The sequence below is a fragment of the Scyliorhinus torazame genome, chromosome 10 (genome assembly GCF_047496885.1).
Source record: "Scyliorhinus torazame isolate Kashiwa2021f chromosome 10, sScyTor2.1, whole genome shotgun sequence".
Taxonomy (NCBI): Eukaryota; Metazoa; Chordata; class Chondrichthyes; order Carcharhiniformes; family Scyliorhinidae; genus Scyliorhinus; species Scyliorhinus torazame.
The window spans coordinates 95,840,143-95,854,894 of NC_092716.1; the positions used below are offsets into that span (position 1 = coordinate 95,840,143).

At 44.1% G+C, this 14,752-nt stretch overlaps 1 protein-coding gene across 2 annotated transcripts; it reads left to right on the top strand.

The window, feature by feature from the left end:
* Positions 1 to 1,545: 1,545 nt before the first annotated feature.
* Positions 1,546 to 14,254, top strand: LOC140430768 (tyrosine-protein phosphatase non-receptor type substrate 1-like). 2 transcript variants are annotated; one of them, XM_072518447.1, is made up of 6 exons: positions 1,546 to 1,789; positions 2,079 to 2,396; positions 7,282 to 7,587; positions 8,996 to 9,109; positions 11,099 to 11,142; positions 12,100 to 14,254. In XM_072518447.1, the coding sequence occupies exons 1-6, from the start codon at positions 1,735 to 1,737 to the stop codon at positions 12,307 to 12,309; spliced, it is 1,047 nt and encodes a 348-aa protein (XP_072374548.1). In that variant the 5' UTR covers positions 1,546 to 1,734; the 3' UTR covers positions 12,310 to 14,254. The 2 variants fall into 2 exon arrangements, with proteins under 2 accessions (XP_072374548.1, XP_072374549.1); XM_072518448.1 differs by lacking the exon at positions 8,996 to 9,109.
* The last annotated feature ends 498 nt before the right edge of the window (positions 14,255 to 14,752 follow it).

The following is a 14,752-nucleotide window of genomic DNA, read 5'->3' on the forward strand; positions in this document are numbered from 1 at the left end:
CAGTGTGTGTATGTACGTCAGTGTGAGTGTGTCAGTGTGAGTGTGTTGGTGCGTCTGCGTGTCAGTGTGAGTGTGTCACTGCATGTATGTGTCCATGTGAGCGTGTCAGTGCATGTGTGTGCCTGTGTGAGTGTGTCCGTGTGAATGCGTCAGTTTGAGTGTGTTCATGTGAGTGCGTCAGTGTGAATGCGTCTTTGTGAGTGGGTCAGTGTGAGTTTGTCAGTGCATGTGTGTGTCTGTGTGAGTGCGTCAGTGCAAGTGTGTGTCCATGTGAGTGTGTCAGTGCATGTGTGTGTCTGTGTGAGTGCGTCAGTGTGAATGTGTCTTTGTGAGTGTGTCAGCGTGAGTTTGTCAATGCATGTGTGTGTCAGTGTGTGTGTCAGTGCAAGTGTGTGTCCACGTGAGTGTGTCAGTGCATGTGTGTGTCTGTGTGAGTGCGTCAGTGTGAATGTGTCTTTGTGAGTGTGTCAGTGTGAGTTTGTCAGTGCATGTGTGTGTCAGTGTGTGTGTCAGTGCAAGTGTGTGTCCACGTGAGTGTGTCAGTGCATGTGTGTGTCTGTGTGAGTGCGTCAGTGTGAATGCTTCTTTGTGAGTGTGTCGGTGTGAGTTTGTCAGTGCATGTGTGTGTCAGTGTGTGTGTCAGTGCAAGTGTGTGTCCACGTGAGTGTGTCAGTGCATGTGTGTGTCTGTGTGAGTGCGTCAGTGTGAATGTGTCTTTGTGAGTGTGTCAGCGTGAGTTTGTCAGTGCATGTGTGTGTCAGTGTGTGTGTCAGTGCAAGTGTGTGTCCACGTTAGTGTGTCAGTGCATGTGTGTGTCTGTGTGAGTGCGTCAGTGTGATGGTGTGAGTTTTTCAGTGCATATGTGTGTCAGTGTGACAGTGTGAGTGTCAGTGTGAATGTGTCTTTGTGAGTATGTTGGTGTGAGTTTTTCAGTGTATATGTGTGTCAGTGTGACAGTCAGTGTGTGTGTCAGTGTCAATGCATCAATGTGAATATGTCGGTGTGGGTGTGTCAGTCTGTGTGTGTCAGTGTGTGTGGTGTTTGTTAGTGTGTGTGTGTCAGTGCATGTGAGTGTGTCAGTGCGTGTGTATATGTATGTAATCATCTTTATTGTCACAAGTAGGCTTACATTAACACTGCAATGAAGTTACTGTGAAAAGCCCCTAGTCGCCACACTCCGGCGCCTGTTCGGGTACACAGAAGGAGAATTCAGAATGTCCAATCCCCTAACAGCACGTCTTTCAGGACTTGTGGGAGGAAACCGGAGCATCCGGAGAAAACCCACACAGACACGGGGAGAACGTGCTGACTTCGCACAGTGACCCAAGCCGGCAATCGAACCTGGGACCATGGCACTGTGAAGCAACAGCGTTAACCACTGTGCTTCCATGCCGCCACATGCCAGTGTGGGGAGTGGGGGAGGGGTGGGGGCGGTGCTCCATCTGCAGAGCAGCCAATGAACAGAGTTTGAAGTGAGCTGGCAGTGAGGGGAGTTCTGGCTCCTGAGAGGGCTCTGTGCTCAGTAACAGCAGCTGTACCATCTAACTGAAATGAAATGAAAATTGCTCATTGTCACAAGTAGGCTTCAAATGAAGTTACTGTGAAAAGCCCCTAGTCGCCACATTCCGGCGCCTGTTCGGGGAGGCTGTTACGGGAATTGAACCGCGCTGCTAGCCTGCCTTGGTCTGCTTTCAAAGCCAGCGATTTAGCCCTGTGCTAAAACCAGCTCTCAACATGATAAAGTGGATTCGCCTCCACTCTGTGCTCACCCTCACAATCCTCTCTGCAGGTGGGTCCCCACAAACCAACCCTCAATATCTTCAAGAGTTTCCAATTCCATTTCTTCTCTGTTTGTAAGAATTCTTTTTCCTGACTATTTCATTATGATTCGGGATGGAAGAGGTTTCAGAAAGTCCCGAGCGTGTGCAAGACGCTGTATAAAGCTCAAACTATTATCAATCCTGAGGAAAGATCAATGGTGTGGAATGTTAACTCGTTAACTGTCACACCCAATCTCCAGATCCGGAGTGTTTTCAGCATTTCTGTGCCTTCATTTCTGACATGTTCTTTCTCCACAGTTACCGGGATTGCCACATTGCGAGTGGGTCAGTACCCCGACAAGCAGAACAAGACCAGAGGCGCCAATGTGACTTTCTTCTGCACATTCCCGTTTGCCCAGGACACCTCCAGGGTCCGGGTGAACTGGTGGAAGGAGGGCGAACGGAGCTTCCTCCAGGAGAGAAGTGACAGTAGATATCAGTTTGAAATCCGGAACAAAGCCAGTGCCTCCTTCCTGCTATTGGATGTGGATGTCCCGGACTCCGGCGTGTATTACTGTCGAGTTAACAAGGCGGACAAAGTGGGGAACGGCACCGGCACAAGGCTGCTGGTAACCGGTGAGTGACTGACACCTGGAAATCTCCCTGGGAAATGTCACTGTAGCTCAGCCTGTCACTGGGCGGCCTGTCCCAGCCCTGAAGGACATTACAGATTAGTCAGATTAGGGTCAGCCCGATGATTCCAAACATTGACACTGAAATCATTGACCTGGGTCGGGATTGCTCTGCCTGGTGTGGGCTGGAGGCAGCTTCAATTGAGGCATTCAGCTTGGCATCAGCTGATTATTTGAATAGAAAGAATGTGTGTCTGCAATGATGCTGGATTTGATTGAAATGTTTGTCTGGGGACTGAGTACCCCCGAAGCTGGAAGATTTGTTTCCCTGTGGTCAGTCAGGTGGAGGGGATCTGTCTGAAGAAATCCTCAGCCCCTAACCTGTAATTTCCAATTTTAAAAAGCACTTTCCCCAGAGCGGGGGCGGCTGAGTGTGTTTGAGGGAAATCTTCCTGTCTAACCGGTTCAATCTCCAGTCCCCCGCTTTAACCCGACCCCGCTGTCGCTCAGAAATTCACCCCAGTGTGAAACCTTGTTCAATATGAAAGACGTTTTCCCTCGACAATTCCCGGATTCCTATTGGATATTGGACAGGCGTTGTGTCTGATTGGACCAGTCAAGTTTCCGACTTCGCCTGTCGACCTCGCTCCCCCAGAAACGTAAACTGGACCAAAAAATACATTAAAACACCCAATCCGGTAAAATAGGAGTGAATAAATCTGTGCGTCTCCGTGTTTTCAAACACTTTCGCCTGAAAACGACAATGGGAGCCGGATTCAAAATCCTCTCGCTCATTAGCCGATGAATGAACTGCTTTATTTTGTGTCATAAAGTGGCAGTAATTGAAGGTTTGAAGAAGTGATCCCGGAGATTTCACAGACTCTGGGCGCCTTTCGAGTCAATTCCTCCGGGTCATTTGGTGTTGAATTGTTCCCTTGCTTTCTGTGCCAGCGCCTGTCGCTCCCTTTGGATCTGTCCACAACTGCATTTGTGAGCTGGATTTCACATTTGTCACCGCGACCGTTTACATAATATTAAATAAAATCATTGGGGAACGAAACTGTGTCAGCAAGTACAGGGAGTGTTGGGGGGGGGGGGGGGGGGCAGTGGGGTCCTGCTGAAAAGAAAGATCCCACTCCAGGGGTTACTCTCATTCCCAGTTCCAGCTGTTGAGATTGAGTTCCGGGTGATGTGGAAATCTCTCACAGACAAGACGCTGCATTTTCAGATATTTCAGGAGACTGGATTTCTGCTTTTGTTTCAGATTCCAGCATCCGCAGTAATTTGCTTTTATATTTGAGCTGTAACCGTCCTAATGGGATGTTGGATACAATGCTGAACTTCCATTGAACAGTAAACCAAGTTTCACATTTCCAAGCTCCTTGATGCTGTGAAGGGGGTTATGGATCATGAAGATTTTTTTCAGCTTTATCGATCGTTAGCCCGAAGGCAGTTTTGGCACATATCTGAAGATGAGAAAGACAGCGGGAGAGGTGGAGGCACCTCTGGGATCCAGCTGGAGTTAGGAGAGAGAGAGAGAGCGCTCTTTCGAGATTGAACCTTCAGCGAATATTCCAAAAATATTCCAAAAGAAGTGGTTAAAAATTAAGATAAAGATGCCAATTGTCCAACACAGGGATATACAGAAGTGACCGGTCAGTCAAGAGTAGCGGCAGCTTACAATACAATCACAACTAGCTCTGAGATAATGTGAGGACAATGTCGTGGACAAACAAATTGGGACACACTGGCTGGGGCTGGTGAGGTCAACACTGTTGGAGAAAATGGGAGGTTGCTGGAGAGCCAGCCGTGATCTGTTACAAACAACGTTATGTATTACTTTCTCCCCGTGTCTACGTAGGCCTCACCCCCACAGCGCAAAAAGATGTGCAGGGTAGGCGAATTGGCCACGCTAAATTGGAAAAAAAGAATTGGGTACTCTAAATTTTAAAAACAAGTTATTCATTACCTGGACCAGGATGGTCCATGTTTGTAGTAACCTGCACACAGAGACTCAGAGTGGATGTTAAGCTATCTCAGGTCAGAATGGAAACGTTTATGGTCGTTGCAGAGAGTCAACGGGTCAAGAAAGACAAAAACAAAACTCGCCTTGTCTTTAGGATTTGGAAAACCTGCCGAAATAATTAAGAGGAAACGCTTCAGATAATCGAACCAAGGATTGATTGACTAGGAGCCCACAGTGTGATTTGGAGATAGGCTCACTGCTCTAAGCCCTCTGTCAGAATGGGGATCCTCGTTAACCGGGGCTATATCCATCCCCCCTGGATTCTTCTCCGCCTCAACACATTGTAACCGAGTAAAACAGGAAGCGAATGACAACAATTGAATTGGGGATCATTAGTTTGACCCGCTGCATAGGCGCACATTTCAAAGCGAACCGTATAACGTGTACCCACAAACAGGAAGAAGCTAAGTTCAATATCAACTCAACATGAACTTTTATCTGACAGACACAGTCTGAGAGCAGTGTAAATCAACACAAACACAAAGTATATTCAACACAAAGAAACCCTCTCCTTCTGTGGTTATTACCCCAATGGGCGGTGTGTGCTTTACCCCATCAGCACCACCTCCCTCCCAAAGGTTTCTCTAGAAACAGCCACACTAACATCCCGTATGCGCTCCTGTATTATTGAGAGTTCGACATCATTCTTGTCCCTTCACTTTGAGCAGTTTTGATGGAACGAGAGTTGTTGACTCAGGTTCAAAAACAACGGAACTAGTTTATTCAGGGGAAAAAGGGGAGGATTCTGGCTGGGGACAGAATGAGAGTTTTCTCCATATCCATTGGAACTCTAACCTTCTGGACCTTTAAAGACTTAATTACCTGCAAAGACTCGCATTCAAAGTATCATCTTGCATCATTGACTTTGTCTCTATGTGTGTTTGTGTAAACCACCTCTTTACACCTGATGAAGGAGCTATGCTCCGAAAGCCAGTGAATCCAAATAAACATGTTGGTCTTCAACCTGGTGTTGTAAGACTTCTCACTGTGCCTACCCCAGTCCAATGCCGGCATCTCCACATCATGGCTTCCCAAAGGGACATGGGGACAACAGGAGGTCACTCAGCCCCTTGGAGTCTGTTCTGCTAGCCCATGCGATCATTGTTCATCATTGACCTCATTCCACACACCCGCCTTTGGCTAAGAAAAGTTTTAGCAATCTCAGATTTAAAATGTACAATTGGTGTAATATCAATTATTCGCAATGGAAGAGAGTTCCAAATTTCTATTACCTCTGTCGGTGAAATATTCTAACTTTAGTCCTTAAATGTCTGCCTCTAATTTTTAGACTTTACTCCGAGTCCTAAACTCCCCAAGCAGCAGAAACAGTTTCTAGATATCGCCCTTATCTTTCATCTTAATACTTTGAAACTGCCCCTTAACCTTCTAAACGTGAGGGAATACAATCCCAGTTTCGATGATTTAACCATGAAAGTGCTGATCTCATCCTGGTAAATCTACGCTGCACTCACTTCAACGCTAATATATTTGTCCTAAAGTGTGTTCAAAATTACTGACACTGACTCCAGGTGTGGTTTTTATAGGAGTGAAGCAGGATTTCTGTCCCTCTTTGTGCCCTAGTCCTCCAGATTATAAAGGCCACCATTCTATTTGCCTTTTTAACCCAGTTCTGTACCAGTTCATGACATTTCAATCATTAACTCCCACTCCACCCCGAGTCTGTTCTGGACCCTCACTGGCTCCAGCTTTTCACTATTTGTTCAAGGAGATGGCCTCACATTTGCCGATATTGGAGTATATTTGGTACAGTTCTGCCCATTCTCTTTGAATTATGAAGATATATTGATCGACTGTATTCCCAGTCACACTGCCGCTCATCCGAGTACCTTCACCAAATGTGGATCGTTGGCTCGCTGTCGTATTATTAAATCGTTAATACCTCAATAGGTGACTAGTTGAAGCCCCAGACACACATCCTTGTAAATCTTGCCATTTGGAGAATCTGCTCATTATCCCAATCTCAGCCTCTCGTGCCTCGTACACCTACGATAAGCAGCGCGGGTTCAACTCCCGTAACAGCCTCCCCAAACAGGCGCCGGAATGTGGCGTCTAGGGGCTTTTCACAGTAACTTCATGTGAAGCCTACTTGTGACAATAAGCGATTATTATTATATTATTATTAATTCGCTTTCAATTCCATGGATTTTAACCTGGACAAGAGCTGGACATTCCCACACAAAAATATTGCTAGATATTGCTCCGATTGAGTTATTGTCCCTGTTGGTTTCTAACCAAGTCTGGACACGCGGTGTGTGACTGATTAGACTGAAATAACCCGAGTCATTCTCAATGGATCTGCAGCTATTCAGAATAGAAATGGGTGCAATTTAACTTCACCCCCCCCCCCCCCCCCCCCCCCCCACCCCCAGCAGTGTCTTTGGGAAGAGCTTAGCGGGCAGGAGGTGGAAGAAATTGGATAAAAGTCGGGCATTGACACAAATACCGACAACTGTGTGTGAGACTGGAAGCTGCCCAGGGATTGATATTATTCTGGTTGGGATTGGGGATGAACAGAAGCGGGAAAGCTCCCCCTTGTCCCAGTTTCTAATCCCAGAGCCATGTAACCTCGGCGGAAACCGGGCAGAAATGCTTCTGACTTGGGCTCCTTCACAAGGAAACACCAATATTACAAAGGTGACTAGAATCGGGGGGTAATATTTAAGGATCCGGTGTGAATAAGAGCGAAAAATAGTTAAATACGAAGAAAGATACATTGAATGGACATTGCAAAGTGAAATAAAGCCAAGAGAATAATTCAAACCGGGTGTGAAACTAATCTGATTCATTTCTACACGAAACGACATGAGAATAATGTGATCTTTCTGTCCTCTGTCTCCCAAAGCTCCCCCCTATTCTCCACACATTGTCCCCACTCTCTTTGGGAAAGGCTCGGCGCTTTTCCTCAGACTTGCCTGCAACGCCGGCAGCTTTCACTCCCAGGAACTGAGCATCCGCTGGTCTGTGAACGGCACCGAGTTTGGAAAGGGGACCCGCACAGATATACAGCCAGGACCGGGAAAACTCTTCCAGCATTCCAGCTATTTGGAGCAATCGCAGCCTGTGCAGAATGGGACAGTTTATACCTGTCGGGTCTCCTCCCCGAACAATCGGATGCAAACCCATTACACCTACATTGCCAGTGCCGGAGGTAGGTCACTTTAACAGATCGCAAACCTTTCACAACATTTTGTAAGTTAACCCTAATGTGCACATATATATAACATTGCATTTACATCGTGATAGATATCCCGGGATACACTGGGTGGGAATATCTCCTGGTTTATCGCTGTTTTGCCACATTGAAATAAAGCGAGAATTCCCATTGAAATCTGAGATGATTTGGGGTCACGCGACTTGAGGAACACTGACATTAAAGTTTGCCTCGTGTCCAGCCACAACCCTGGAAGGAATCACCCTCCATGTGGAATGTCCTGGCTGGAAGTGTGGGGCGAATATGACTTGTCTAAAGGGAATTGGATAGAAACCTGAAAAGGAAAAGAAAACCCCGGATATGCATGGAAAGAAGACGGGAATGGGATTAACTGGATCACTCTTTCATAGGCTAGAGGGGCCGAATGGCCTCCTCCTGTGCTCTCTTTGCACCATGTCCCCTATCAGCGGGATTTCCCTCCCAGTAGAAGCAGCTAATGGAAAATTACCTGGCATAGTCTCTATCAGCATTAGAGTCGCCAGCAACAACCATTCCCCACTTTGGGCACGAGCTGGATGGGAGCATTGAAATAAGATTGACGGTCAGATTTCCCGGAGACAGTCTGTCTCCCCCGCTCACACACCCAGCGCTAATGGCGGAGGAGAAATACAATAGAACTTGTGTATTTTATATTAACACAAAGGATCCCTAACCGAACAGGCAACTTTATTCAAGGTCACTTGGATGGCATTGACCTTCATTTTAACAGCACTTAGATTGAGCAGAAAGTGTTTATTGGAGAGTGAAGACCCCCAAATCTATAGGTTTTGCTGCAACAAACTGATCTGGGATTGAAAAGGTCATGCACATTAATGTGATGCATGTTAGTGCTTAGGATGCTTGGAAACAAATAACTATTTTAACAAAAGCCTTCTCACAAACTTGGAACCTCTTTAAAGTAGCAATATCCCTATGTTTAAAAAAAAACTCCTGTCCCTGTAGTTGAGAAATGAAAGTAGAAACTGTTTGGTTTTAAATGGAGTTGACTCATTTTAGCAGGGGCTGAGCAGAGCTCAGAGAAGAGTGAGCTTTTACAATGAATGGAAGCACAGTTAGAACAGGAGAGGGGTGAGAAGGTAAATTAAAACATTTCTCCTCCACCTAATACCCCATTGCCACCCTGACAATTTTAACAATACGTGTATATTTCTAACCAGTATTATTTGTAACCACTATGCTTACTTACCAGGATGTGGTAACAGTAAGATTAAATCATACTGTTAATCTGTATGTCAGTGCTTGAATTAAGTGTTAAAACATGCATATGTTGTATTGTTCATACATTTCCTGTGGTGACATATAACTATTACATTGAGTTATGTATCTGCATTTTGAAATCTTGCAGAGCAAAACTTAGGTGCTGTACCCTGGTGGATCTATATCTGTATTGGGAGTGGGGCTTTCCTCTTGCTGCTCCTGATTATTACATCAATCCTTTGTAAATTCTGTGTGTGCAGAGGTAAGCATGCTGGACTTTGCTAAATGGTTTAAATCTAGAATTTTCAATGTATTTGATTTGTAAGATGTTGCAGTGGGCTGAAGTAATATTGTAAGGGAATTACATTTGTTCGAAGTAATTGTACTCATAGATTTAAACAATACGTTCAGTGAACACTCAGAACAGTTTTGTAACTATGGAGAAGTTGATTGTCTTCACTGGTGAATATTATAGCATTTATTGTGCATCACTGGACAACCTCCTCAATTGCTAGTTTGACATGTGAATGAAATAAATCTTGCAGAATCTCAGTGAATGCAAGAGAGGCAAACAAATTAATCACTGCCATAGATATTTACACTGTGTATTGCATCAAGTATCCTAACATGATAGCTTACACAGTGCAGTCCTGAAGCCTAGCTCTGCCCCATTTCTGGTAGATGTAACAGAAAAAAGTGATCTGTATAATTACTGCAAGCAAAGTATGTTATGCTACCCTGAAGTCATATCATTTCCTTGCATGTCTACAGATCAAATTGTGGTAACTCGCCTTTATCCCACGTGGTTACATAAATTACATTTTCTCAAGGACCTTTTAAACAATAAATCCTGTACCTTATCAATAGCAAAGGTTGTAAAGTAACCGCATTATCCATCCAACTTTCGTGGGTTACATCAGGTTAAAGGTTTATCTGTCCCAATACGTCTGATGGCCATCGACCATATTAACTCATAACCTAGATTAAGGATACTGTGCAAGTATTGGATCACTCACCAATCCTCATGATCTAATTACTGGGATGACTCCGACATATCCTCGTGATCTAGTTATTGGGATGCTCCCACATATCCTCATGATCTAGTTATTGGGGTTACTTCACATACCCTCATGATGATTGAGTTATTGGGATCGCTCTAATATATCCTCATGATTTAGTTATTGGGATCGCTCCCACATACCCTCATGATCTAGTTATTGGGATCACTCCCACAAACACTCAGGATGTAGCTATTGGGATCGCTCCCACATATCCTCATGATCTAGTTATTGGGATCACTCACACATACTCTCATAATCTAGTTATTGGGATCGCTTCCACATATCCTCATGATCTAATTATTGGGATCACTCCCACATACTCTCAAGATCTTGTTATTGGGATCGCTCCCACATATCCTCATGATCGCGTTATTGGGTTCCATCCCATATACCCTTGTGATTTAATTGTTGGGATCACTCCAACATATCCTCATGATCTAGTTATTGGGATTCATCTCAGATCCCCTCATGATTTAGTTATTGAGGAGGGTAGCACGGTGGCACAGTGGTTAGCACTGTTACCTCACGGCACTCAGATCCCAGGTTCAATCATGGCCCTGGGTCACTGACCATGTGGGGTTTGCACATTCTCCCTGTGTTTGCGTGGGTTTCACCCCCACAACCCAAAGATATGCAGGGTAGGTGGATTGGCCACGCTAAATTTCCCCTTAATCGGCATTTCTTTTTTTTTTCAAATTATTTAGTTATTGTTCACTCTGACATACCTTCATGATCTAGTTATTGGGATCATTCTTGCCTTTTTTCATGATCTTGGATCAGAGACCAGCTAGTTACTAATTTGATCAATCGAAGGAAGGTTAGTAATGAACTAAATTCAATTGATTAATTCACAGTGAGGCCATTTGTTTTGCGCAATAGCTGGGACTGAGTATAGTTATAGTAGTTAATACTGAGACTCATTTGATTGCCAACTGAAGTTAATCAGGTTGTTCCGAACTGATCTGTAGATTTTGTTTCCATGTGAGCTGATGAGAAATGAATCAAAGATTATAGTAATAATTAGTAGAATGTGGTTTGAAAGGTAAGAGTTCTATTAGATTGTGAAATAGAGCTGTTTCTATGAAGTAATGCAGTTCAAAGGCAATTTGCTGATTTGCCTGTTCCTACCTGCCGGAGAATTTGTTTCAAGTTAACATCATGTTATTTACTTTCCATTTATTCTCTGCTAGGCAAAAGGAGAAAAACAGAGAAAAGATGTGTTCAGGAAAAGCAGGTAACAGTCTATAAGATTTTTTAAATGCGTCTTCTGAAATCTCTTAATGCATTTTCTGTGGAATAAAATATCCTAAACATGGACATTAAAATAGACAATTGAGATTGTTTTAAAAAAATTTTTTTTTTAAATTTAGAGTACCCAATTCATTTTTTCCAATTAAGGGGCAATTTAGCATGGCCAATCTCCCTAGAGTGCACATCTTTGGGTTGTGGGGGTGAAACCCACGCAAACACGGGGAGAATGTGCAACCTCCACACGGACAGTGACCCAGAGCCGGGATCGAACCTGGGACCTCGGCGCCTTGAGGCAACAGTGCTAACCCACTGCGCCACCGTGCTGCCCATGAGATTATTTTTCACTGGATTTTACTGTGGACATTCTGTCTTGGGCATGGTTAGAATGTAATACATAGAAACAGTTATGTTCCCTTTGTTACCTTGTAGGATTGTTGAATGACTTTTATTTGTATATAATATGTATATATGTATATTTAATCATTCTCCTGGAAGTACTATCTCATGCTGGAGCATAGTTTTATAGATTGGGTTTCCTGTGGTACCTTGTTGAATTAACATTACATGTATGAATCTCAACAGTAAGATCCTAATTTTAACTAGGAGGCTGGTGGAAATGTTGTACACAAACATTGAAGCAAGCAATGCATTCAGAAACAATGGCGACTTTGAGAACCAGCCAATTTTAATGTGCGGGCCTCATTTCATCAAATATTGTCAGGGTCCTGCCTAAATACGCCCGATCATGGAAATGGCAATTCAGCAAGGGCAGGGGATGCAACCGAGTCCTCACAGGAAAGGTGACTGGCAGTCAGGTAAACAGTGAGGGCAGAGAAAGCCTGGGGCGAACGCAATCCATTTCCTTGTGGGGGGCAGAGGGGATTTTTCATACTGTGAAAGTCAATATCATGTCAATCTCTTTTGTACTGTTGTCTTGCAGCATATGCATCAAGCAGCTAATCACAAGATGGCATATACAGCTGAGGATTTTAACAAACTCGCACAAAACACCAAGTACCAGCAGATGGAGAAGAGAAAAGCATGCCCCCACCCGCCCCCGAGAAACCAGCAGAGAGACGACAAGGTTATTTATGCAACACCCCCACTCAAACAATACCAGGGCAGAAAGATGGGCCGTTCTGTGCAATGAACACAAGCCCAGCATATCAGTTACCAGCAAGAAGTTGCTTCTGCAAACTTAGCTTGTCCTGAGTCAACAGTTCAAATATATATACTTAAACCACTTGTTATAGAGTTCATTCAAACCAAAATCTCTTCATTAAATACGTTCTTACTGTCTCTTCATGAATGTTGCTGAATAACAACCACCTTTGTGTTATAAATATAAGAAATAATACGATGATAACCGATGTTAGTAACAATAGCTTCATTAGCATTAGGCAGCACTCTTCTGAATGCCGCACTCCGTAAAGGAACTGTGGGGGTCTATCCAAATTTAAACTGGAAACTGAAATTGGATTGCTATCAAATTGCAAGAAAAATGTCCAAGCCCCTCGTCCAGCGACACTGGCATTCTGACATTGAATAGCCCAAAGTACATCAGGAAACAAAATCTGCACAGTACATCAACTGGAACTTTTGACTATTTTGCTCCTCTCGGTGGAGTGGGCTCATGTGCAGAACTAGTAGCAAATGTCACTGAGGGATTGAAATAATATTTTGGGAAAATAAGTTGTGAGGACATAAAAAGAAACAACGATTATGAACGTAGAGAGGCATTTCATGCAGAGCCAGCAGAGAAGACTTTGAAGTTAATGTCATCAGCTAAATTTAATGAGCAACGTCTTCACACACAGAGCGTGTGATAAGTGTCATTTGGATCAATCCTTCCACAGACCACGTACAGTTTGCACGGATGTATTTCTCTCCAGGTACAAATGAGCAGCTACGCTGAGCCTAGATTGCAACCCAGCAAAACATCAATTCAACCAAGCACATTAATTTATACCATTCCGCTAAAACCCCAATTGTTGTTATCTCAAGACCTAGGAATATTTTCCACATAATGTTTAAAATATGACCACACATTGATGTGGTTCTTCATAGAATCATGCAAAAAAAAAGGAACGTTGCCATTCAGGCCAGCCCTTTGAAAGAGCTATTGAATTATTCCCAATCTGTTCAGATTTTTTTGAATTAAATTGTTAGTTGTTGTGTTATTTGCTTCTGATGGGAATCTGTATCATAAGTCAATTCTTTCCATGCAAAAAAAGAGTATATTTTAACCTCAGCTGTTTTATTCTGTGCAGATAGTTTTCTCTGTCCATTACCCTCCCCTGTTTTCTGCTTGCCAGTACAGCTGACACATTTACCATGATGTTCAAGAAAATTGGCATCTGTCTCAGAAATGGAACTGGGTGAAATGACGAGGTTATGAATTGGTACACTGCTCAAATTGGTAGCGAGCTCCCAGGGATGCACACTGACTATCAGACAATTGCCATGTGTTGCTATTGTAGAACATGCTTCCTGCTGAGGAGGAGATAGAAACCGGGCTTGGTGTTAGAACCACAATACGGATTCCCATCAGAAGCAAATAACACAACAACTAGCAATTTAATTCGAAAAAATCTGAACAGATTAGAACCATAATCTAATGCATGTTGGGGACATCATGACTGAAGATGGGAAGAGAGGTCTGCTGTGTAACTCTAATCGGTGGGCATGGCAGTGGTTTAGGGTTTCAGTGCAAAATGTAACTAGTTCATATCGCACCAATCCCCAGTCAAGTGAAGACAGATGTTACAACAGTGCACATAAATAAGAAAATAACCCCAATATTTTGATTTTAGCATTGCGATTCTGGAAGGTGACTACATTACAGAGCCCAGAGATCAAAGTCAGTGGTTTTAGTGATTGTTCAGTCAGCCCTGTACAGCTCAAGAACTCAATGTGCAGATTTGATACGATATATATCTCTGCTTTGTAAATTCTATCAACAAAATAAAGGTTTCTATTTCTGTAACTGCAGTCAAAGGGCGTAAAATCACTTCAGTTTAAGTCACGCGGTGGACCGGAGAAGTCCTCGTGCATTAAGTTTGCGTTCACACGTTTCTTAAAACTAAAATGTTATTGCTACGTAAATATTAAAATGATTTGGAATATCGGTGTTCAAAATGTGTCTTCAAACAGCCAAGCTCCTCAAGTCATCACAACTCATTGCCGTGCTGTAGATTCTCAGTGGGAATTCAGTCAATCTCTCGGGGCAGACAGGTTTGGCGGGAGATTCCAAACCTTGCACCAGGCACAGTAAGAAGCAGCGAATGTCGCCATCTCCTGGCGACAATCCCCAAATAACCTCTGGAGCCGAGAGAGGCATTGTGCAACTTGGGGCGAGATTCTCCGACCCCCCAGCGGGTCGGAGAATGGCCGTTGGCCGCCGTGAATTCCGCCCCAGCCACCCGCCGAAGTCTCCGAAGAGAGAAAAGTCGGCGGGGCGTCAATGGCGCCGCAGACCTCGGAGAATGGCACGGGTGGGCGCAAGGCCATCAATTTTGGGCCTGCCGATATTCTCCCGTCCGGATGGGCCGAAGTCCCGTCGACGTGATGACGGGTCACGTCGGCATAAATCA

Bases quoted from the DNA above. Each gene is read 5' to 3' on its own strand.
- LOC140430768 (XM_072518447.1), top strand. From the start codon at position 1,735: ATGATAAAGTGGATTCGCCTCCACTCTGTGCTCACCCTCACAATCCTC. The intron at 2,397-7,281 runs GTGAGTGACTGA...TGTCTCCCAAAG, and splicing joins CACAAGGCTGCTGGTAACCG to CTCCCCCCTATTCTCCACAC. The intron at 11,143-12,099 runs GTAACAGTCTAT...GTTGTCTTGCAG, and splicing joins GATGTGTTCAGGAAAAGCAG to CATATGCATCAAGCAGCTAA.